Here is a 27036-nt window from a genome sequence, read left to right as displayed (position 1 = left end):
TTACAAATGGTGCTTTGTGAGCTATATACCACATGTAATGGCTGTAGCTTTAAAGGCAATTATTTTTGCATATGTTGGTGGTTAACGTCAGTAAATAATATCATGATAAAAAAAAAAAATCATCTTTTCATCGATTTTCAGAAGCACTCCTATGCAGTTTTGTCGCCTTCTGCAAGTTTCAGATTTTTCTCTTCTGGGAGTGTCTCTCCCAGAAATATAGGCTGAATGTGAGGTCTGTGTGTAACCAGAGTGCTGTGGTCTTCACTGGCTCATAAATAAGCTTTGCTTCTATCATGTACTTAATTTTCTCTATATCTGTATATATTCTGCATACTCTGTCCTCCCTGGGACTGCACATGCTTTCTCCCTGCACTGGAATTATGTGTACAACTTCCTCTGTTACTATCTCTAACATGGAAGGAAAGAGCAGAGATTGTTCCCAGAAATAAGTGAGGGCTCTGATGGCTTTGCAAACATTTCAGCAAGATAAAAGACTTATGGACAGTGCAGCAGCAACAATATGGTAGAACATTTTTTTTTTTAAAGTTGCTTAAGTTTTCTGCAGGTAAAGCCTCCTCTATGGCTGAGAGAATTTATAAGTTTGCAATACAGAGTCTCATCAGTTTCCCTTTGTCAGCAGCTGATAACTGATAATGTCTGGCTGGTTAGAAAACCGGTCATTTACACCATCCAAATATTAAAGAGAATGAATCTTTCCATTCTGCCCAGCAAAGCATCAGATAAAGGATTTATGCTTCACTCCCACCAACAATATACATTTCATCTGCAATAAACGGAGGGCTCCGAAGCATGAAGCGCTCTCCAGCTCGGGGGTTTCATTGTTTTCAGAAGGCTATAGAAGAAATTAACAGAAAAATAAATCTGATGATTCAGGTTTTTTTTTTTTCCACAACAGAAAATTCCAAATAGAGGCAAGCAATTTACTAGACAGGCAAATGGATGGCTCATATTCTGTAAATGAGGATTTGCAAGGGAAAAGCCGTTTTGTAACAACTAATACTAAAAAGCGCGGCTTCTCATTACACTCCTTACTCTATGAAAGATCTGGAAATTGCTTAAAAGCAATTCCAATAATAATGAAATCTCCGAGGGCTGCTACTGTGCAGGTGCGGGTGGCGCCACCTTGGAGGAGGAAAAATTTTTTTCTTCCCCAGCAAGATGGTGTCACCAGCGCCTGCGCAATAGCAGCTATTGGATCTCTATAGGCGTCATTTTCAAATTGATTTTTTTTTTTTTACACTTGCTCAATAACATTAAGAACATTGATTACTAAGACACTAAACATGTGAGTATGCTGCAGCGCAGGGTCAGAGCTGAGAGAAAGTCAAATAGCCCTCAGCAGAGGGACGTTCATGTGAGCCGTCGCTACAAGTGTAGACGTATGGTACAAAGTGGGGACTGGGGCCACGCTTCAGGGGACGAAAGTGGCCAGTGTGACCAGTGGACTGAGTAACTCACCAACTTGGGACTTGAGCTTAGTGGCTAGTATCGTCGAAACCTGTTAGGATCTGTCTAAGGCCGGTGTTCCACTTGCAACTGCAATGCGAGAAACTTGCGTGAGTCTCGACTCTCGCCTCCATACCCGGGACTGCCGCCGGTGGTTCGGACCGGAGCGCTCAGCTGCATAGAAACACATGGAGGCGCACACTCCGGTCCGAGCTGCTGCCCGGGTATTGAGGCGCAAGTTTCTTGCATTGCACTTTCAAGTGGGACACCGGCCTAACGTTTTTTGTTGCCCAGAGTGTGACAAGGGTGATGGCCCAGTAGAAACAGTAATGCCCTGTGAGTTAAATATTAGGACTAAGACATCATGGATGATAGCAGTTATTTAGCGGTAATAAAAGAACGACAGTGTGTTAAAAGCATTGTGTCAATATCCGGTTCATCTGAATTACTATATTCATTTTATAACATAACTGGTGTCAGATTCACTGTTTGCACTGTCCCCTGATACTGTGCCGAAGACACTTCTTTTATTGGGAAAGCCAAATAAATGGTTGTTGGTTCAAGCACCAGTGCGTCCTCATTGTCTGCGCTGTTGCATCGGTGTACCTAATAACATACACGCGCAAGCGACTTCCTATCTACAATCACACCAACGGTCAGTGAGAGAGAAATGGCCAGAGACGGAGGTGGAGAGGGCACCAAGTGCCAGGTCCGTCTGACTGAGAAAAGAGGATTGCGATGATATAAACAGTTAGTCTATCCGTTTTTTAAGGGTGCTTTTACACCATCCAACTGCGGCATAAACAACCGTTGATATGTAAAAATGTACCAGTCAGTGGTCATTTAGACAGACCGTGATTAATAGATCTCTAATAAATTTTTCAGTGCGCACAGGCTGCCACCGATCTCGGCAGCACTAGTCCTGCTCACACAGAATGATGCGCTGCCGAGAGCGATCATCAGCGCTCGGTCACAATACTCTTGCCTAGTAAATAGGCCTTGAGATACATAACAATCTTTAGGAGAATATTAGATTGAATAGCAGTAGAAAGAACTGCTCAGGGTCCACATTTCGAGTGCTGGAGGATGCTGGCATCAAGCGAGGCCTTCACCTTGTGTTCACCCACCGATACTCGTAATTCACATAAGTACACGTGATATGTCGTTTTCAGCACTTTCCCACAAGACGTACAGATCTCAGACTTTACAAACTTGCCGTTTACCATAATTCTAGCCGCCTAAAGTAATTTATTGGCATTTTCGGGGCTTAGAAGTCCACATCTCCCCTCAATTACATAGGAATAATAGATTGCCATCTTGCTGCTGCTTGAGAAGGTCTTTAGTGTCCTCTTCAGAGAACAAAATCAGCGGTAGCTATCATGGCAGATCACTGTATGACTAATGATGTCAATCTGTCGGACAACGGTAACCGTAGCAACAGTAACCTGCAATTCCAGCGGTACTGTTGTTGAATTTATTGAGGCAGGGGCCAAGCGTACCTGCAAAATAACGAAGCCGAGGACTATAATATGTGACACATCCACTTCCCCACGCTGTAATGTGAGCTGACACAATGAATTCAGCCATGTTTGTATTCGGAATTATTTAAACCTATAGATAAATGTAAGAATTAATAACGAGGCATTTCATTGTCATTTTCTAGATGGATTACATTCGGTAAAGGGAGTGTATCGTGCCACACGCACACAATATACCAAGCTGCAAAGTTACGGCCTGAGGTGACGTCGGCCTCATCTCCCACAATTCACTTTAGAATGATCTAACTAATATATTCTGTATTTTATTCTGTTATATGACTCCTATTATTCCATTATTCCTTTAGAACAATCTTCCTGTGGCTCCTCGGATGTTGTAAATCTACGTCTCTCATCATGGACAGACAGTCACATAGCGAAGCACCAGTGATCCCGAAAACGATACGACCTGGTAAGGATCGCTGGTGCATCGCTACATGGTCGCTAGCAACGCGGTGCGACGCAGCAACGATTTGGTGATCCGTATAATGACCTCGGCGGTCGTTTATACCTTGTCACACAGCAGCTATTCTGAACGATTCCAGCCTGTGTCCCTGAGTTCTGCGTCGCCAACGAGGTCGCTTGTCGGCGTCAAACACAGCGATGCATGCTGGCCAGCGGGACGCCAACGATGAAAAAATGGCCCAGGACATTCGAGCACGATCAGCAATATCTAGCGGGGGGGCCGGTCGCCGCTATGTGTCACATCTCGCTATGAGAGACGGGGCCTTAACACTCACCATTCATCTACATCCCACTGCTTGTATTAAGTGAGCTCAAGAGTGGAGCTTACTCTTTTCAAGAAGGGTGCCAGGCCAGCTTAATAGCTGAGCAGGGACCAAGCAGTACAGGAAACTAGTCGGTCAGGCGGGTCTCTGGTGGCTTCCCCGGCTACTGCCTTGGAGTGACAAGTCTCTCTCTGGTTGCGTGTATAGGAGAGACCTATCAGCCACTGGCAGCAGGTGGGAAAGTTGCTGGGAACCTGCCTGTCTGACAAGTCTCCTGTGTGGCTGCAGCGTTTCATGCCCAAACATACCTGGCTGAAATCATACAGCCAATGCCTGATACATGCTGCCCATGGATTGGGCAGCATGAAACAGCTGTCAGGTTCCCTGTAAAAGTCTGGAAATGAAGAAAGTGGTCACTTCTGATGCCAATCGGCCTCTGAGAAACATGAGTGCAAGGTGTACAGGTAGGTGCGGATGGCAAGAACATGGCAGCTGCGGTGCCTACTGAATGAAGGCTACCTGTCTACCATGTTTGTATACCTGTGAATCCCACCCTATGGCAGGGCTTCACACAAAATTGGTTGTTTTCCTATACACTGTGACACTACAATATTGCAATGTAACGGGAAAGCAATCATCATTAAAACAATGTAAAAGTTCAAATCGGCCCCATTCTACCATAAGGTAGATAAAATCTAAAAAGTTAGAAAATTTGCATATTTGGCATTATGCAACGTGTGACTTTTCAACTAATATGGTATAATATCTATCCAACACAGCGAACGCCAAAACAAAGATAACAAAGAAAGAAATTGAAATGGCAGAATTGCTGTTTTTTGGTCACTGCCTCCCAAAAAAATGAAATATAAAGAGATCAGAATGTTGAATGGATCCCAAAACTGATTGTAATGTTAAAACCCGCTATCCCAACTCATAGACCCCTGCTGTTTCCATCTTTTAAGGCCCCGTCTCACTAAGCGATCTCGGTAGCGAGATCGCTGCTGAGTTACAACTTTTGTGACGTAACAGCGATCTCACCAGCGAGATCGCTGTGTGTGACAGCGATCAGCGAGCGGCCCTCCTGCCGGTATCGCTGATCGCTGGAAGAAACCTCTGGACATTTCTTTGGTCGCTGGTCTCCCGCTGACCAGCACGCATCGCTGTGTGTGACAGCGGGAGACCAGCGATCAGGTGTAAAAAATAATAAAAAAAAATAAAAAATATAGTTATTCTCACCTTCCGACGTCCCGTTCAGCCATCCTGCCTCTCTCCACGCTCCGGTCCCAGTGATCCTTTGCACGAATGACCGCGAGATGTCACGGTCTCGAGGGATAACAAAGTCTCGCGGTCATTCGTGCAAAGGATCACTGGGACCGGAGCGTGGAGAGAGGCAGAATGGCTGAACGGGACGTCGGAAGGTGAGAATAACTATATTTTTTATTTTTTTTTATTATTTCTAAGCGATGGCCAGCGATGCCGCACGCTCGGCATCGCTGTGCTGATCGCTGGTGAAGCTGTCTGTGTGACAGCTCACCAGCGATCACGTGGCGACTTACCAGCGATCCTGACACCTTGATATCGGTGTCGGGATCGCTGGTAAGTCGCTTAGTGTGACGGGGCCTTTAGTCTCAATGTCAAGTAATAGCTGAGGGTGCACATACATTAAATCTCAATGAAGAGGGTTCCGGGTCATGAGGAAAAGTCATTATACATCATTTGAGTTGCAGGTCTGTAATGAATCTCTATAGCTAACGCGCTAACTAGTATATTGATTAACCCTGATAGAGACGCAGTAGTCCGCATTGATCTGTGTCACAAAAGTGCTCAGCAGGCAGCATTTTTCTCTCGGATAACGGTACAGTTGTTGGGCAACACTGTCATGAGCATTTAGGTCAATGTTGAAAAAACTGAAGAGTAATAGGAAGTGTCTCAATCTACAGTCCTTCCCTGAAATCTGCACGGTTTGAAGAGCACCGATGGAATTATTCATTACTTATTTTTTATATTTATTTATTATTTTTTTATTGTTTCGTCATTATTATTTAAAATTCTTTTTAAGTAATTATTTTTTTTTTAAACTCTCACGTTCCAGCTGTTTGAAAACTTGGAAAACTACAACGTGCGCTTAGAATGGCTGGCTGTCAGGAACTGCTGGGATTTGCAGTTTTGCAACTAGTTGGAGATGATCCGATTGCAAATCGCTGACCTATTATTACAGTATTATATGCTTTGCTTACATGGTGCCGTCATATTCTGCAGACATCATCATGGCTGTCCCCATTGGGGCTCACAATCTAAATTCCCCATCATTGTCTTTGGAGTGTGGGAGGAAACCGGAGAACCGCATATTCTGTAACTGACCCACATTCATTGTGACAAGACAAAAAGAATGAAAAAAAAGACTGTAATAATACGAGTCACTGGATTACTAGTATTTTACTATAGAAGGAAACACACAGGTGCAAAAAATAGACGGGGTAATGCCGGGCTCTCAGCGCAATGTGGAATTTTTTTCTTTTACATGCTTTGTGACTGTTTCTGCATATTGAACCTAATTGGAATGATAAGGTCAAATCTTACAATGTCAAGTGGGCAACATTTGCAGGGGAGGCAAATGTGTTGTGTACTGTAGACCAGGGTGAAGAATACAGGTTAGCAGTATGACCAGGCATAAGTGGTGGTTGTACAATATTCCATCCTGATAACATCTAGAACATCTAGCTTCTACCAGCTATTGAGGTAACATTCTGTCACACAGTCTCCCAGGATTTTTTTGCAAAAACTCCCTGCTTTCTCCTCCCCCTCTCCTGTGCTGTGCATCCTTGTTGTGCTCTGCATCCCTCTTGTGCAGTGCATCCTTCTTGTGCTCTGCATCCTTCTTGTGCAGTGCATCCTTCTTGTGCTCTGCATCCTTCTTGTGCAGTGCATCCTCATGTTAGAAAATCATCTAATGGTCAAAACATGAACTTACTTTTAACTGTTTGTCCATTCCTTTACAACAGCTCATTACTGGCCTAGGATGGTGAAAGAAAAACAAAAAACAAAAAGCAAAAACTATGCTATACCCCACATCCGAACTCAGCAATTTGTCCCCTGCTGGTCTCCTGACTTTCCCAGTCATTACTGCAGCCAATCAGAGGCTACTGATCGGCTGCAGCCTTTATAATCTGTCTGAGCAGAACGTGAAGACTGTTTCTTCTGGATTGGACAATTGTAAAGTGTTGTGGAATATGTCGGTGCTATATAAATAATATTATCATCATTATCGGACAGAAGGACCTCAGATGATCAGCAGCCAATAATTGGCTGCAGAGGTTATGTGATGTCCTCCGCTGGAAGGGGAGACTGATGGCAGACACAGTGTTGAAAACAAAACAGCAGTACAGATTCTGGAGGTATCAATTTTTTTTATCAAACATCCCAAAATAACAAAAATTGAGGTGTTGTAATTTAGTCAAAATGATAGCTTATCTAGCTTTTAAGTAATGTTGAGTCATCATTAGGCTAGGGTCACATAGAGTGTGATCATAGCATGCTCTGATTTTCTTGGACATGGAGAAGATGGAAAAAGAAAAGTCCCCATGTTCTCGATTCTCTTAGTCCATGAAAATCGGACTACACTCAGATGTCATCAGAATGCAGTATGATTTTTTCCATGGACTCCTTCACTTGAATGGCTGAGTGCAATACAATTTACAGATGCATATCGTGCACGCTGCAAGTTTTTTCTTGGACAGACTGGGTCCCATAGACTAACATTGGTCCAAGTGCGAGCTAATATTTTGTCGAATCACACACGGACCTAATGAAAAGTCAGTCGTCTGCACGAGCCCTTAGGATAAGTTGGGTCACCACACTTTCTGGTGCTCTTGAGATCGTCGGTGCCCCTTCTGCGGCTGCAGTCTGGTTTGTACTTTCTCTCTTTGTATATTTTTAATAATCATTCAAGACATCGCATCAATGTTCCATTCACTTTGGGCAAGATGTATGTGGGCTTGTGTAAAGGGTTGATGGTACTCACTAATTCTAGGCTGGGGTCCAATAGGTGAATTTGCAATAAATACTCTTTTAATAAATCAAATAAAAAGAAAAGCCAGAGAGCTTCAAACCGGCTTGTAAATCCGAGAGCACAACATTAGCAGGAGGGACTTCCTCCTGTTACAATATTGCGATGTCTGTCTTCCACCTCCTAGTACACGAACAGCCCAAACTGCCCAAACTTCTGCCATTATTTTTCCTGTAATATTAAACACACACATTTTAACAGCTCCCAATTTTCCTGATCGCAGCCAGCTTAAACTATCCGTATCAATCTCTAAACCCAGAAGGAGCGCTGAGAAATCACAAATAATGTGGATACTGCTCCAAAAACTTCTCCATTTATTTATTTTCAGAGATGCCTGAGTAATTAGGTATAAAATACCTCTGGGAAAATTCTATCCCCCACCCAAAAATAAAAGACCCTCGGACTCATTTAGACAGGAACCATTATGCTTCTCTGTTACTTACGTCCCCCCCCCATCTGTCAACAAGTGCTTGTAGTTTTATTACGCTGTCCTGTAGTTTATGCAGAGTTGGTATTATTTTACAGAGTTCTGTTAATGGACTGGATAAATGGAAATGCTATTTAAACTGGTCTCCAGATCCAACAAACACAGCTGCAACTGTACTTCTGTTTCTGGGACAGTGTCTTGACCTGACCATGCGGTGCTCGTGAAGCCAGTCCAAGGAGAAATCGGAGCAGACAGCAAAGGGAAAGCATAGTAGACCGCTGGCGGCAATCAACCGTGGCTAATCATAATTCATATACACTCAAACCCCTTTTTCTTTCATATTGCTTTTAGGCTACAAAACAAGCATGCAGCCCCTTTCACCTGGCATCTCATTTACAACCAAAGGTCAAATCATGATTAGTATGCACAGAAGCTGGAAAGGAAGGCAGAGGGGGAGGGAATGCCCGCAGTACCCATTAGACCAAGCCAAAAAGTAAGCCCAGCATGGAGGCCATTCTCTACTTTGCAAGTGACGACGAGTCCTACAGTTAGCTTGGAAATGCAACACATTTGATTTTGATTACTATCATTTAGGATATTCACAAAATACTACTACTTAGTCGTAAGTATATAGCAAAAGTAACAACTAATGAAAAATTTTATTTTTCACCTAGACCTTATGTTCATGGCCGTATTACGGCTCCACAATAGTACTATATACATATAAATGTATTCCGCCATACTTCTGTTTCTGGTTCGCCGGGTTGGTATTACCTCTAGGTGAATGCCTCTAATATTGTGACATATAGAGCACCATACAATGGATGCAGAGTACCTATAGCAAAATAGTATGGGGAATCTATTTGCCACCAAACACGCTAACAGTGGAGGAATGCAAAAGTAAAACAGTGACCATTAAGAATTTTTGGACAGCTGCAATACACTCATGTGCATCAAGATTTACCTGGAGGGAATCTGTCCACAGGATTTCACCTCCCCAAACTATTTATATGCACATGTAGCACTTTTAAATACAAGTCCTGCAATACCTTTACGTGACCAGTCCGATCCTCCATTACTGTGAAATCAGAATCCTCTGTCACTCCAGCTCTATACCCCGTCCTGCACCGCCACCTCCTGTTTGACTGACAGCCTCTACGTTGTGTGACTTCAGGCAAAGGAGCCACCAGTCAAGCAGGAGGAAGCGGCTCTGTGAAGTGGATAGAGCTGGAGTGAGAGATTAATCAGATTTTCAGTCTCATTTGCATGTCAGTGCAAATGATAATTTCTCAGCAATGAAAGAATGGACTGGCAATGTAAAGGAATCACTTCGCAAACTGTGGGGATAAGCTGCTGCAAGAGATTGTTCTGAAAAGCAAAACACTCAGAAGAGGCGACAGGTGCTGATCCATCACTTCCATCGTCTGTACTTCAAATAAGAACTTTCTAATTAAAGAAGGGCAGATCAATTTTCAAGACTTCAGTTCATCAGTCAGGTCTGTAATCTCTGGCTGCTGGATGGGAAACTCACAAATCTCTTATCTTTGAGGAATCCCCGATATGACTTTTGATTAGTTAGGGCTGTCGCAATGTCAACATTCTGACCTGTCGCGCAGATGACCTTGCACCAATCAAATCAAATGCCATACTGGGATCACAGAAAGTAAGTGTACTTCAAGACTAATGTTCACCGGTCAAAGACTGTGGGCGATAAATGGGAGTCCCGAGAATCGATCAGACCATCTCTAATTCTGAAATCAATGCAGATGAAGGCAGGCAAATAGGAAAAGCAGGGGTTTGGGAGCCACCTACATTCACTGTTTTTCACAGGAATGAAGACAAATATCCTAATAAAATGATTTTCAAAGTTTCATAACTTTCCTGGTCAAAATTATAAGAAAAAGTTACTCTTTAAGAGCTTCATCCACATTGGATAAAAGTCAGCCGAACCCACTGATTTTGGTAGGATTGGCCGACCACCTAATGTGTATTGGTGACCTCCGAACAGTCCTTTACCAGGTTATGATAGAGGACATACGGATGTTCTGTGTGGAGATACATCACTGCCGCGTGTTTCTGGCAGCAGCTCTCTCACAGAGAACACAGGAGCGATTGGCCAAGCCAAACAATTGTTCGGCAGACAGATATCTACCGTGTTTGGCCAGCATTACTATCCCTATCTGAACTACAGGAAGAGAGCAATCGTTTTCATTGAGATATATGTTATATATGAAGCATGAAAATAGAAGTCGTGCGTTATTGTATGTGGCATTGATTGCGCCGTGTTTCTAATGCATTCTTAGGGATGTGCTTTTTCTAAAGATTTGTTATGGTCTGATCAGCAATAACCCCTGGGCAGAGGAAATCCAACACCACAGATACCATAGCTCTGTGCCCTCATTCTTTGTAGGCTGGATTCCCTTTAATGTACTATCCTGTACTCCACTGAAAAGCATTATGAAACCTAATATCGAGGCCGGCCACACCTGATGTCAGCACATTGGAAGTCAATTACTAAGTGCATATTTCAGACCCAGTTATGTGAGTTTGCTAAACCCCCTGTAAATCAGACTTGGTAGAGATCTAGATTTCCGGCGGTTCCCAGAGTAAACTTGTCTGTGTCACACCACCATTTGTCCCTGTGCTGTATAAAGACACACAAAAAAACAATAAATTAAAAGGATTGTGAATTGTCTTTTTCTCTGACATTACTAAAATTTGTGTGAAATTTTGACAATGAATATGGCCACCATATCAAGTCCCTCAGGAGTTGCTCTTCTTTCTTACAAGAGAGGTCCTGTCACCAGGTCAAAAGTGACCAGATTTTACTCTTATTTTATTCCCACTGTTCCTCTTGTGTTCTGTTTTTTGTTTTGCTCATTTTTTAATCCTCTACATGCTTCCAAAGACGTGAGCGTTTTTGTATAATGTTAATTTTTCTGGTCTTTTCAAGTGGACATAACTTATAGGATAATCTGTATTATTAACATGCGAGCCACACCTCTGTGGTAGAGACCTTAAAAAAATGTATATATGGTAGATTAAAAAAATTAACATATATAACTTAAATTCACTAATCACATTGCAGGAAAGTTGGCAGTGCCTACCAATTTTGGTGGGACTGGACAATTATCTAATGAGAATGGACTTTGGAAGTTTCACAATTCTTCTTCGATGGCAGCTGTTGGCTTGCAAAACATCCAATGCATTGCTCCTCCGAGAACTGCTGCCAGTTGTAGTTGACCTATTCCCCACTCCCAAATAATTACACAAGTTAGACGAAACTATATATGCGCATGTGTGTGGGAATCTGGAAGAAAAGCTGATCGCCAACAGCTATTGGGGGCATTTGGACATTTTTAGGCACCTTTAAATCCTCCTTATATATTACACTAACGCCGTCCGAACTCAACAATGTTGGCGGGTTTAACTTACAGTCTAATGTGCACAGGGGGTGGTGGGCTCCCAACTTTCAAAAGGATCCAGAATGTCTGATGTCTGGCTGCCGATTCTTTTGCTCTTGACGAGATAAACCACCACCAGAAGAGTCTGGCAAAAGATCTCTTATAGAAACCACAGGAGCGCTTAGCAGGAGAGATAACTGTTTGCCAAATGATTGCTATCGATTTTGCATGGAGCCCCTTATTAATAGTAGTAAAAGACCGTAATTTTATTCTGTTCCCACATAAAGATCTAAATCAACGTGTTTCTAGTAGAGAAAAGAGGAATATTTGACTTGTCTGACCAAAATCCATGGGTTAAGTTGACTCTCATGAGAAGTGTACAGGGACATTTCTTTCATAATTAAGGTGGCGTAAATTAAATTACGAATTTGTCAAGCAGGCTTCGACTTGCTCCATCTTGCCAATTCTCTGCTGGTAAAAATAGCAAAAGTCGTCAAATTTTTGCAGAACTTCGTGTTGGGCAAAATTGTAGCTGCATTTCTAGGTGTTTTACGTAACAAAACACCTTGATGAATCAGGCCCTTTTTAACTTTGAAAGCTACTGCAGAAAATAGTTGATGACCAAGGCCAGTTGGCTAACAAGACGAGATTTACATACACTGAAGAGGGAACCATATTTCAGGAAGAGAGGAGAGGCCCAGGACCAAACAAAAAACAATGCCGAATGCAAAAAAAAAGCAACAGCATTTACACCACGCAAACAATTTACTTAAGCCCCCGTCACACATAGCGATCTCTGCTGAGTCACAAGTTTTGTGACGCAACAGCGATCTCACCAGTGAGATCGCTGTGTGTGACACCTATCAGTGACCAGCCCCTCTGCCGGTATCGCTGATCGTTGTAGGAAAGCCCTGGACATTTTTTTGATCGCTGGTCTCCCGCTGGCGAGCATGCTGCGTGTGACAGGTGGGAGACCAGCAGTCAGTGCGCTGGTAACTAAGGTAAACGCAGGGTTTCTAAGCAGCTCGCTTAGAAACCCTCTGTGTACCTTAGTTACCAGCGCGCTGATGCAGGGAGCTGGTAGCCATGGTACACATCAGGTTTCTAAGTGATGCGCGCTGCTTAGAAACCCTCTGTGTACCTTAGTTACCAGCGCGCTGATGCAGGGAGCTGGTAACCATGGTACACATCAGGTTTCTAAGTGACGCGCGCTGCTTAGAAACCCGATGTGTACACAGCGACACCACGCACTCAGCGTCGCTGGTGCTGATTGCTGGTGAAGCTGCCTGTTTGACAGCTCACCAGCGATCATGTAGCGACTCACCAGCGATCCTGACAAGTTGATATTGTTGTCGGGATCGCTGGTGAGTCGCTATGTGTGATGGGGCCCTTATTTGTGGCAGGGGGCAGGTTCCCTTTAAATAAGTTGAATCTGCCTATTATCTCCAGATAAAGAACGATCTCACATCTCCGACCATCTTTATTGCACCAAACTATATTATCTATGGAGACTCTGTACACATCCATGGCTTAGCTGTATATTGCCACATCTCCCTCTTTCTAGCGTTTGCAACCTTGTTGAGTGTTCACCTTTGTCCTATAAATCCCATTGTCATCCTGGGCAGGAATGTAGATAAGAATCAGGGGAAAAAGACACGTGGGGATCTAAAAGGTGCATCTAATAGGAGCTCAGCACTGACATAATGTGCCATTCATCTACATGAACACTTCATCTGCAAAGAATTCTGTTTGTTTTATGGACAAGAGTTTTATTCAAATGGAAAAGGAAGTAAATGTCATTTTCAGGGCAGGTTCGCTGTTACCTATGAAACTTGAAGCAGATTCATCAAATCAGTCTAAAGTTAAAAAAAAAATGTATTTGTTGCCAATAGCAACCAATCAAAACTCAGCTTTCACTTTTTAAACAGCCCTGATAAAATGAATGCTGTGCTGGATTGGTTGCTATGGGCAATGAAAGGCAATTTGCCCACGGCTTCTGCATTTAATCATGATCACATATGTTAGTGCGGGTTCACCGAAACATTATATTCCATTATCCTAGAGCAGACTTCATACACAGAAGAGGCATGCTCCAACAAGTCATATCCCCTTCAGCCCAACCTTCCAGCGCCAAACAGAAATGTTCAACTCCGGGCACAGATCGCACTGAACAGGCTTCAGCTTCCACACTTCTATCTGCTTAGCGCAGTCTCCTTTCAGGCATGTCTCCCTCCCAGCTACAGCTCACATTTTGGCTGGACACTCACCAGCTGCACACTCAACTCTGCTTCATTCAGCAGACTGACACACCTAGTAAACGCAGGCCCTGGTTTTTAGTTAAAGCAAGTAAGGTGCATCTAATCAAGACCCTGCAGAGCTGGGATTTAACCCTGTCCTTCCCAGCTATGCTACAACAGTATGAATGTATTAAAGTGAACCTGTCAGCCTGATCCGTGGCTAACATGGTATCAGGCACTGGCTGTATTATCTCAGCCAGGTATGTTTCACTCTGAAACACTGCAGCATTTCATAAAAAATACCTTAAAAGCTGCCGGGGTCCAAGACCGTCCTGTAGACTAGTTAAACAGGCGGGTCCCTGGCAGCTTCTTCCCAACACTGCTGCCCTGGATTGACAGAACTCTCCCTAAATGTCCATTGTCTACTGTTAGACTGTTGGATATGTACATAAATATCTTGTTTTAACTCACCTTTAATAAGCTCAGACCAATTTAGCCATAGGTAGGATTGGTCTGAAATGTGTTTCAACCCAGGTTAAAGTACATTTGTCGCCAGATTTAACAATAAAACTGCATACGTGATTAAACAGGTATTCTTGAGTTTGGAACTCCTCTCTTATCCATGGAATAGGGAATAACCCTCAAATCGCTGGGGTCTGACCACTGGGACCTCCAGTGGTACTAAAAAGCAGGGCTCAGAGGCTTGTGTGAATGGAGCGGTAGTCAGTCATGTGCACTGTCGGTCCATTCATTCTTAATGAGACTGCTTGCGATAGTTGAGCGCTGCGCTTAGCTGGTCTTCAGCACTCCCATAACAATGAGTGAAGCAGATATGCGAATGGTTGACCACCATTCAATTCCCATGGGAGTCTTCAAAACTTCAGTGGGAGTCTTGGCGGCTGGATCCTCAGGATCGTATCAATAGGGGATAACTTCCAAACTTTCGAATACTCCCTTAAACAGATCTCTTAGACCTGAGAGAGCCAGTGTGCTAACATTGAAAATCAATGTCAGAATGACTGTATAATCTTGACGTTAAAATGAGCAGCTCTTAATGGACTCATCTTAACATACAGACTATGCTGCCATTCGTACTTAGATTTTCAAAGTAAGTACAACAGCCCAATCAGGTTTATTTAATATGATATGAAACATTTGAAATCTGGAGACAGACACGTAAAACTAAAGAAAAACGCTGAATATTAATGTTAGTTTTTTGCTGGGACAATCATCTACCTAAGAGACAAAACAGTAATAGAATAATTGGTTTCCATAGTATCACTAATCACTTATGAAGTGTGGGAACCAAATAACTGTACGGCACAGTAGTGAGTGCAGCTCGCTTATGGATATATATATATATATATATATATATATATATATATATACACACACATACATATATATCTCCCACCTAAATTACCTTCCCCTTATGGTACACCATTTATACACAGCTTAAAAAGAAAGGAAAAATGTTTTAAATGAATCCTTTAGAAGCAAAAATACAACAGTGTGATTATTCAGAACACTCCTCAAGAGAAATAGAGAAAAACCTAGCAGATTTTACGCTGAACTGTCACAATCCACAAATGGTTGTCAGTGACAATGAATCCTGCAGACTACAGATGCAATGGGAAAATTTGCCCATTAAAATATTATTAGCTAGATATTTCCTTCGCTTCATTCATATGTACAGATGTAGCAAAGGTTATCTTGACTCACAAAGAACCAACTTGATAACTGTTCACACAAGGCTATCTTACTTGAATGGAGTCTGTCACAGTAGGATCAACCCTCCTAAGCTGTCTATATGGGCAAGAAGGTCATAGGAAGCTGGATAAAATGACATCAGATCGCAGATATTAAATATGACCTATGTGCCCATATAGACGGCTTAGAAGGGTTGATGCCACTGACAAACTCCCGGACCTGTTGCCAAGTTGAAAGTGGCCAGGTTTTGCTCTTAATTATTCACACTCTCCCGAGTTGTTTTTTGTTATGCCCGCCACACAGTTCCAGAAATATAAACCTTTTTATTTTGCTCTAATTTTTATGATCTTTAACAAGACGACTCTGCTCACATGGTAATAATGAAGATCAGTCTAAAGACACTCCCTAGAGGATCTTATGAGTAAGCTCCCTTGGTAAAGATAAGAAATGTTAGCAATGGATAAAAAGGCCCACATTTCTGGAAGAAAGGGGGAATAAAAGTAGAGCAAAAGCTGGCCACTTTTCATGTGACAGAAGGTCTTTTTTGAGAGGGGTAAGATAACTTATGATTGCATAAGCCATTGACCGTCATTTAAATTGTATGTTTTGTCCTGGACCTGCTTTCAATTTCCAAAGCTTTTTTCTTTAATGTTTGATTTACCTTTTGTAAAAATGTATCATTATAATGCACACACATATTTTAGTCCACAAAAAAGGATCCACATGTAGAAACAAGAGAACCATATTTAGTACTAATTATCTGTACCTACAAATCAGTGTTTCTCAATTTCAAGTCTTAAAGAACCTCCAATAGGACACTTTTTGGGATTTTCCCAAGGCTGCATTCACACATGATTGAGTGTTAGCTTCTGAGAATTGGAATGATTTTTTTTGGCAGGTGTCATCCTAGCTGCATGGGTTTTTATCTTATCCATTTTTTTCACTGAAGCAGGTAGACTCTCTGAACTTTTTTTATCCAATGACAGTGATGGATCAGTTAAAAACGGATAAAGTACCAAGTCGAAGAGCACAATCACTGGAGAAGGACATCATGGTTGGAAGAATACAAGAAACAAGGAGAAGAGATTGACCAGCAACCCAATGGCTTGATACCATCAAGACAAAGGTAGAGAAGACCCTGGTGGACCTATCTAATGGCTTAATATCATCAAGACAAAGGAGGAGAAGACCCTGGTGGATCTATCTAATGTCTTAATACCATCAAGACAAAGGTGGAAAAGACCCTGGTGGATCTATCTAATGGCATGATACCATCAAGACAAAGGTGGAGAAGACCCTGCTGGACCTATCTAATGGCTTGATACCATCAAGACAAAGATGGAGAAGACCCTGGTAGACATATCTAGGCTTGCACAAGATCGATCTTCCTACAGATCGTTCATGTTCAAGTCGCCTTGGCTTGCAGATCGAGCCGAAGGTTGTTAAAAAAACAAGTCTGTCTTCTATGTGTCATCCATGTTACATGGATCCTCATAGACTTTAATGGACAATTCTGATCCATAAAAGATGAGAATAAGACAGGCTCTGAGTTACCTGTACCAGAGACAGGGATCGTTTTTTTAAATTGATGTATGTATGTAGGGCTCAGGATCCTGTCAGCATGAATAACAGACAGAAAACGGACACATCGCATGGATGTGTGAATGCCGTCTAATAATATACAAATTCATTTTAAAACACTGCCATTGTTTCTCGACTCTCAGATAATAATAGACCAATTTTACCAGTACCGACCTCTTACAGTAAATGCTACCAATGGCGGCTTTCATCACAATCACAAACATTTGTCTTACAGATTTTTGGCTGACTCCTGACTTCGTACTCACCCTGAGGTATTTGTAAAACAATGACAAACTGCGCTAAATGATTAACGTTTCAGACACAACATTCATTGTTTTGGCAAAATAAAAACAATTTGTAACTTTAGTAAAAAAAAAAAAAAGATGTCTAAAGTGACAAAAACCGAAGGGATGAAGTGAGGCAAACAGTGAATGAATGGAATACTTACAGTCTGTAGAGTTTGGGAGTTCCCAGAAAGAGCAATTCGGGAAAAACCTGAAGATTATTTCGATTTAAACGCCTAAAAGAGAATCAGAAGAGTAATGAAATATTAAGTAAAAAAGGATTGTTACCTCAGTACCACAACACTATGATGCTATACTGAACAAGTACTACAAATTATGGGGTGTCTAAAAAGGTGGGGGTATGCATGGTATACAGAGTACCACTTTTCCGAATTATGGCCCTAAGCTTTAAGTTATACCTCCTAAGCTGTGGTTACATATGTATGACAATAATTGGATAGCGTACAGTGTCTACATAATAGCACTATGGAGTGCCCAAATAATTTGTGTCACATCCAAAGCCTTTAGCTTTCAGATCCACATTGTAAAAGCATAATACAGTGAACAAATAATAGTGCCATAATACACACCAATAACAGCCCATAAAGTGAAACAATTAGTACCAAACGACTATCAAGTTTAGAGTGACTTTGTAAACCAAAACTGACAGTATAAATTAAGCCAATAACCTTGTAGGGGATACAGCCCCCAATAAAAACTGCACTTTTAGTGTTCTAATCACTTCCTTTGTTCTGAATAAACTCATGCTTAATCAAATATGCTAATTATGCTGCTCAGTGCACCCTTGATGTGGCCTAAAGGATGAGTGCAACATTCCACCCAACGGTTTTGCATGTCCCCGCCTTCCTCACTGGTGACTGACAGCACTGGCTTGCCCCAGCTTTCTCTGCATACAGTGCTCACTCCAGGCTGTTAATCATCAGTTAGGGCAGGTGAGACATGGAAAATCAGTGGGCGGAATGGTTTGGTCCACTGAGCTTCTTGGCCACACCAAGAGTGCACCAAGCACATTAATAGGCATATGTGATTGAACTTGAGTTTGGGCAGCGATTACAACATAAACGGTATGATTTGTAAAGTATCTATATCCCCTAAAATGCTTTGCGCTTAGTTTATACTATCAGTTTGAGCTGACAAACTCTCTATAAAGTTTGCAAATAATAGTTCTCATGTACTAGCACCATACACAACATCACAATCACTCATCTAATAATGGCATGTCTCTCGCTCTAAACTTTCTGGCAGCTCATAGTCTCCAATGGAGAGTCTGCCTGCCACATTCACCACTTATGACGCAGTTTGCAATCAAGAATGTCCCTTCTCAATCAGCTACGTGCTTTTGCACCCCTTTCTTAGTCACTAAGGCTGGTTCTCTATGGGCATTTGGATACTACACAATGGAAGGTGAGATCGCCAGATTCTTCTATCACACAGATTGTAATTTATGCTGGAAATCTCAGCTCCCTAGACTTCTGTTGGCCCCGCTCTGTACACCTCTGATTTTATATGGTGAAATATTGAGTTATTTTCTGTTGTATTTCCCATAAAGTCAACACAAGTCACGGCCAGCTTCATCAAATCCTACTTTTCCCTTAAAGGGAACCTTTCACCAGGTTTTCCCAATATAAACCAAGGCCACCACTTTTCATGCCTCTTTTACAGCAGTCTAACAATCTGTAGATAAGTCACCAATCCCCTCTCCATATCCCAAAATTGACCTTTCATAATCCCCCCATATGGCACTATCTGGTTTAAAGAGCACCCTTGGTCTTGCTGCGACGTCTCCTCTATCCCTACAATCGCCGTTCTCCTGCTTTGCTTTATGTGTATGACGCTTCCTATGTCTTCCAGACAGCGCCTCCAATCTCGATCCTCCACAGGCACACTTCTCTCTGTCCTGCTGAAGGCAGTGCATAGTCCTGTAATGGGTATGCGCCGGTAGAGGTCAAAGAGCGCCGATGACCCGGAAGTACTTTGATCTGCCATCCGAAGGATGGAGTGAAGTACATCTGCGCAGGAGAGAGATTGACGGCACTGTGTGGATGATGTAGGACTCATCAAACACATGAAGAAGGGCAGGAGGACAGCCATTATGGGGATACAGGAGGTGCTGTAACAAGACAAGAATGCCCATTGAACAGGGCCGCAACGTTTGGGGGATTTTAAAAGTTATTTTTATAATATGCAGAGGGGGTTGAGGACTTCTATCCAGGTTACTAGACTACAGTAAAGGAGACATTAAGGGTGGTGGCTTTAGTTCATATTGAGAAAACCTGGTGACAGGTTCCCTTTAAAGTGTTCCATTATACATGGCACCACAGAAAGCAATTTTAGAAATGGAAGAACGTATTCTAATAAATTGTAAAGAAAGCAATCATTGTAAATACTTAATATCCTAATTTTATGAACAAAACAAAGACAATTAAAAATTACAAAAAGTATGTTAAAGTTAAAGAACTGATAATTAAAGAACTGATCACATTTCATTGGCGAGAACCAATCTCCTTCAACACAACCTAAGATTTAATAGCAAACCTCTCCAATGTCTGCAGGTCTATGCCAGATACTGTATACGGATTATTAGAGCCCTATCCCAGCCTAACAATGCGTGCTGTAAAATGCCAGGAATGTCTGCTAGGAATTTTGCCCCCCAGCAAAACAATGAATAAAAGTAAAGGACAGGGCAAGAGGAGGCAGAGGTAAAGTGTACGGGCCGGACCAGTTTAATTAAAACTTAACTTTTAATCAACCTTTAAAAACATATATCAACAAAAAGTGCCATACAAAGTGCTCGTGCTGAAGTGAATAAAAATTATTCAATGCCGCCTGAAATAAACCATATAAGACAATAGGGCACTCGTTATATCATTTTTATACCTTATTTACAGCAGCCTCTTAGTGTTGCATACGTATAGGGCCTCAATCCCTCAACCCAGATATAACAAAGAATAACCTATAGCTCAACATATATATTGTCCTTTTATGGTTATTGCCGTTTTCTAGGCTCTAATACAGTCCGTAAAGGACATTAATAAACCAAAGAGTGAGCCACTGTACACATATCAAACAACCTCAGAAGGAAAATGTATATAGAGTCTCCTTTAAATTACTGACCACATATCTCCTTTCTAGTGTATGAATAGATCATGTACTTATCTCAGATATCGTTGTTTTTCATAGCGATACCCGAATACTGCTCATAGCAAGGGGGCTCCACATGTCAGCGAATCGCTGGGTAGCTCGATTCCCTCTGTATATCTCCCAACGTGTTTCATCTACCACAAATTCATCAGGGGAGTAGTGGCATTTGTGTCCGGTGGCATTGCGCGCCATATCTCGCTTTCATTATCTTTTATATGCATTCAGAAGTCCCGCGGTCTATTCCTATTTCCGGACGCCGGGGCTGGCACTTCCGGTTTTCATCTTACTTAGACCCCTAGACTCCTCTCCTGCCCCACTTCCTGGGCGTGTCTAAGGGCCGAAGACGTCACATCCGGTGACGCGTATTAGCCAGATCATAAGCCCCACTTCCTGGGTTCGTCTGAGTATCGGCGGCGTCACATCCGGTATAAACAGCGATGTAAACACATCGCGTTCATGTGACTCGCCCGTGCCCATGGCAACCAGACGCTATTGGGCATATCTAATTAGGGCATTAGGCGTCTCGTTCCCTAGAGTGGGGCACGGGCCTGAAAAATTATACACCTATTCCCATTTGAATATAACCAATATCGGTGGCTTGGAGACGTGTATAATTAAAAGAAATCAGCAAAACTATTTTCTATCTTTTGCTGATAAACCCAAATAAGGGACATTTTCAGTGCATTCCTAGATCCGAAAATTTTTTTTACACCATAATCAAGATACAAAACGTATGATTAAACTTTCCAGAGGAAAAATTATCTACCAGATTATAATAGTCAAAATATCCTATTGGTTAATAGGTGTTGCATGGTATATACTGGGCACCACGGACCTTTTTGGGAAGGATAGAGAAGGGTGCTCACTAGAACTTACCCTATTATGCCCTCTCTATATGTCACCTACCTAACGCGGAGGTTGGCACCCTAATTCCTGCGCAAGTGGCGCCCCCACTCAACGGCGGCTCTCCCTATACTTTGATGGCCCTATTAAAGTCCTCCCTACAAGAAGGAAGAATAGGTGAGAAGTTCATTAAGTCCCTTAGGATGTACTGTTCGTAGTGAGAAGATCCAGAAAGTTTCTCTCTGAAGGATTCGCTTATCCCAGTCTCCTCCTCTTTGATTTTTTGGGACTTTTTCAATGCCTATGAAACTGACAGCCTTAACATCCCCATTGTGGGCCTGGTTGATGTGATTCGCCACTGGTGTGTCTCGTTTGTTTATGATGTCCCTGTGGTGCTCTCCCCCTCTCACTCTGAGCTCTCTCTTGGTTTTACCAACATATTCTAAACTGCATCTACAGGTAATCTTATACACAACTCCAACCGATCTGCAATTGATAAACTGCTGTATAGGAAAAGTTCTTCTTGTGACACTACTGTGGAAAATAGTGTCCTGTGTAATTGATGCGCAATATTTGCAGTTGCCACACTTATAGCACCCTTTGGGTTGGGTACCCAACCAGGTAGGCCTAGTATTAGTGTTTAAGGAAAAATGGCTACGGACTAGTCTATCCTTGATGGAACGACCTTTTCTAAACGTAATTTGTGGGGTACCAGGTATAATCCCTAGAAGGTCTTGATCCATGAGGAGAATTGGCCAATGCCGTTTCATAATTTCCCTCAGGTCATTGGCTCCATTAGAGTATTTTGTTATAAATCTGATCGTTCCTTCGTCTGTGTTTTTCTATTTTGGGATTAAAAGCTCTTTTCTGTCTCTGACTGCAGTGGTCTTATATGCCTCCTTGAGGATATCATCCGGATATCCACGCTCCAAAAACCGAGATCTCAAATCATCGACTTGTTCCCTGAAGTCTCTGTGATTAGAGCAGTTCCTTTTCATTCGTAGGTACTGCCCCTTTGGGATGCCTCTTCTAATTGGGGCTGGGTGACTAGAATCCCATCTCAGCAGAGAATTAGAGGAGGTGGGTTTTCTAAAGGTTTTAGTTATTAACCGGCCATTCTCTCCTCTTTGAATGCTGATGTCTAGGAATGATAGTTTATGTCTATCAGCCTCAAAGGTGAATGGAAGGCCCAGATCATTCTTATTCAATCCTCTTACAAAATTACCAAACCCCTCCTTGTCTCCTTTCCAAATTATGAACACATCGTCGATGTAGCGGAGCCAGAGCACAATCCTGTCCTCCGCCACATCCGTGTGCTCTCCAAATACGATGTTTTCCTCCCACCAACCCAGGAGCAAGTTTGCATACGATGGCGCACATGGGCTGCCCATCGCGGTGCCCCTGAGCTGGTGGAAGTACTCTCCATTGAATAGGAAAAAGTTCCTGGTGAGACAAAATTCAAGGGCCTTGATGACAAACTGATTATGTTCAGAATACTGGATACCCCTAGTTTTTAAATAGTAGTCCGCAGCCATTAGACCTTTTATGTTTGGGATGGATGAATATAAGGCCTCTACATCGATTGAACCCAATATCATATTGGTGTCCAAATCAATGTTGTCAAGTTTCACTAAAAGGTCCGTGGTGTCTCGGATGTATGAACTTAGGGAAATGACAAATGGTCTTAAGATTTGGTCTACGTATAATCCTAAATTTTGTGTTAGACTCCCGATCCCAGAGACGATGGGTCTTCCCTTTAGGGGGACCAGACCCTTATGCACTTTTGGTAAAGCATAAAAGGTTGCGACAACTGGATGCATTGGTGTCAAAAATTCTCTCTCATTTTTATCAATAATTTTAGAGTGAAAGGCTCCATCAATTAATCCTTTCAATTCTTTCACGTAGGATTCTGTGGGGTTACCCTTAAGCCTTTCATAACCCATGGATCTCTGTAACAGGGAGTAACAAAGTGTTTTGTATTGGGCCACGTCCATCACCACTATGTTACCCCCTTTGTCTGATGGTTTTATTATTATAGATTTATCTCTTTCTAGATCCAACAACCCATCCATTTCTTTTTTGGAAAGGTTGTGAAATCTATGTTTTTTAATCTTCTCTAGTTCCATCAAATCCCTAGAGACCAGGTTCAGAAAGACATCTATAGCACCAGCATCACAGCTGGTAGGTGGCATGCGTATGCTCTTATTCTTTAGTGCTGTGAAGGGTCCTTTACCCTGTTCGTTAGGATCCACATCCCCCAGGTGATACAAAAATCTAACATCATTTAACAGATCTTCATTGATCCCCAATTCGGCACAGCTTTTTTTATCAGCATTAATGAAGTGCTTTTTCCACTTTAATTTCCGGGCAAATAAATTGAGGTCTTTAGTGGTTTCAAAACATTCAAAGTCAGAGGTAGGCACAAATGTCATGCCTTTACTTAGGACCGCCATCTGTTCGCTACTGAGGGATTTTGAGGATAGATTGATAATGTGATTGTTCAATTGGGGATCCGGCTGTTGAATCTGCTCCTTAGAGGGTAGTTGGAGTCTAAAAAATGCTCACTCTGTGGTGAGCCTTGACCCACTCCCCTCCCCCCGCGTGAGCCACCTCTCCCTCTGGCTCTTCCTCTACCGTGTTTAAATCTAACCTCGGAATCAGAATATTCTTCCTCCGAGGAAGATATATCGGTATCTTGTGTACGATTAGTTTTAGTAACTGTATAGGCTTTGTTTTCACGGAACTCCTGTAAATCTCGAATAAAAAACTTGTGTTTCCTCTCCTTTAAATGATATTGAAATTTCTCTGTTATGCCCTGCAGGTTAGACTCCTTTAGGGTAAAGTCTGTTTCTGTTGAAAATTTCTTGGTTACCTCAATCTGTTCCCTGAGGCGTTCGTTAATGTTATTTAACATAGATTTTTCCTCATCGAGGAGTATCTTCATCAGCCTCAGTGAACTATCTGTTGCCTCTTTTTCAAGTTTTGCCAGTAAAGCTGAATTTCTATATCTGTAACCGAAATTCACGGAGATTCTGAGATGTCGGGGTACTATCCCTGCTTTAATATAACTCTCCAAGCTTTGCACCTCCCACCAGGATGTGATCTGTTCTTTATATACCTTAGTCAATTCCTTAAAGGCTGCACTAAACGATGGTATATATTTTTTCTGAGTAAAGTTACCATCTGAAAATACGTCTTTCGCTTCATTTATCCATTGATTGGTGTCTATTCCTGTGGACAGGAATCCTGCCATGTCCTCATATATCAAAAAATAATAGCAGGGGTATATCTACCAATAGCGAGATGTGTATTTAATAGCAGATTGGTACGGACCAGTTTAATTAAAACTTAACTTTTAATCAACCTTTAAAAACATATATCAACAAAAAGTGACATACAAAGTGCTCGTGCTGAAGTGAATAAAAATTATTCAATGCCGCCTGAAATAAACCATATAAGACAATAGGGCACTCGTTATATCATTTTTATACCTTATTTACAGCAGCCTCTTAGTGTTGCATATGTATAGGGCCTCAATCCCTCAACCCAGATATAACAAAGAATAACCTATAGCTCAACATATATATTGTCCTTTTATGGTTATTGCCGTTTTCTAGGCTCTAATACAGTCCGTAAAGGACATTAATAAACCAAAGAGTGAGCCACTGTACACATATCAAACAACCTCAGAAGGAAAATGTATATAGAGTCTCCTTTAAATTACTGACCACATATCTCCTTTCTAGTGTATGAATAGATCATGTACTTATCTCAGATATCGTTGTTTTTCATAGCGATACCCGAATACTGCTCACAGCAAGGGGGCTCCACATGTCAGCGAATCGCTGGGTAGCTCGATTCCCTCTGTATATCTCCCAACGCGTTTCATCTACCACAAATTCATCAGGGGAGTAGTGGCATTTGTGTCCGGTGGCATTGCGCGCTATATCGCGCTTTCATTATCTTTTATATGCATTCAGAAGTCCCGAGGTCTATCCCTATTTCCGGACACCGGGGCTGGCACTTCCGGTTTTCATCTTACTTAGACCCCTAGACTCCTCTCCTGCCCCACTTCCTGGGCGTGTCTAAGGGCCGAAGACGTCACTTCCGGTGACGCGTATTAGCCAGGTCATATGCCCCACTTCCTGGGTTCGTCTGAGTATCGGCGGCGTCACATCCGGTATAAACAGCGATGTAAACACATCGCGTTCATGTGACTCGCCCGTGCCCATGGCAACCAGACGCTATTGTGCATATCTAATTAGGGCATTAGGCGTCTCGTTCCCTAGAGTGGGGCACGGGCCGGAAAAATTATACACCTATTCCCATTTGAATATAACCAATATCGGTGGCTTGGAGACGTGTATAATTAAAAGAAATCAGCAAAACTATTTTCTATCTTTTGCTGATAAACCCAAATAAGGGACATTTTCAGTGCATTCCTAGATCCGAAATTTTTTTTTACACCATAATCAAGATACAAAACGAATGATTAAACTTTCCAGAGGAAAAATTATCTACCAGATTATAATAGTCAAAATATCCTATTGGTTAATAGGTGTTGCGTGGTATATACTAAACACTAATACTAGGCCTACCTGGTTGGGTACCCAACCCAAAGGGTGCTATAAGAGTGGCAACTGCAAATATTGCGCATCAAATACACAGGACACTATTTTCCACAGTAGTGTCACAAGAAGAACTTTTCCTATACAGCAGTTTATCAATTGCAGATCGGTTGGAGTTATGTATAAGATTACCTGTAGATGCAGTTTAGAATATGTTGGTAAAACCAAGAGAGAGCTCAGAGTGAGAGTGGGAGAGCACCACAGGGACATCATAAACAAACGAGACACACCAGTGGCGAATCACATCAACCAGGCCCACAATGGGGATGTTAAGGCTGTCAGTTTCATAGGCATTGAAAAAGTCCCAAAAAATCAAAGAGGAGGAGACTGGGATAAGCGAATCCTTCAGAGAGAAACTTTCTGGATCTTCTCACTACGAACAGTACATCCTAAGGGACTTAATGAACTTCTCACCTATTCTTCCTTCTTGTAGGGAGGACTTTAATAGGGCCATCAAAGTATAGGGAGAGCTGCCGTTGAGTGGGGGCGCCACTTGCGCAGGAATTAGGGTGCCAACCTCCGCGTTAGGTAGGTGACATATAGAGAGGGCATAATAGGGTAAGTTCTAGTGAGCACCCTTCTCTATCCTTCCCAAAAAGGTCCGTGGTGCCCAGTATATACCATGCAACACCTATTAACCAATAGGATATTTTGACTATTATAATCTGGTAGATAATTTTTCCTCTGGAAAGTTTAATCATACGTTTTGTATCTTGATTATGGTGTAAAAAATTTTTTCGGATCTAGGAATGCACTGAAAATGTCCCTTATTTGGGTTTATCAGCAAAAGATAGAAAATAGTTTTGCTGATTTCTTTTAATTATACACGTTTCCAAGCCACCGATATTGGTTATATTCAAATGGGAATAGGTGTATAATTTTTCCGGCCCGTGCCCCACTCTAGGGAACGAGACGCCTAATGCCCTAATTAGATATGCACAATAGCGTCTGGTTGCCATGGGCA

At 42.1% G+C, this 27036-nt stretch overlaps 1 protein-coding gene across 3 annotated transcripts in view; it reads right to left on the bottom strand.

Annotated features, from left to right (window-relative positions):
- SLIT2 (slit guidance ligand 2) overlaps positions 1-27036 on the bottom strand; it is a 441790-nt gene that overhangs the window by 389648 nt on the left and 25106 nt on the right. For all 3 annotated transcript variants that reach the window (XM_073574662.1, XM_073574660.1, XM_073574661.1), the window contains exon 4: positions 17604-17675. In XM_073574662.1, the coding sequence (XP_073430763.1) occupies positions 17604-17675 (72 nt within the window). The remainder of the gene's footprint in view (positions 1-17603; positions 17676-27036) is intronic.

The sequence above is a fragment of the Dendrobates tinctorius genome, unplaced genomic scaffold (assembly GCF_039654945.1).
Source record: "Dendrobates tinctorius isolate UK_male_01 unplaced genomic scaffold, ASM3965494v1 ptg000039l, whole genome shotgun sequence".
In the NCBI taxonomy this organism is placed as follows: Eukaryota; Metazoa; Chordata; class Amphibia; order Anura; family Dendrobatidae; genus Dendrobates; species Dendrobates tinctorius.
Note: the sequence above shows the minus strand (reverse complement) of the source record. Positions and strands in the feature narration are given on the sequence as shown.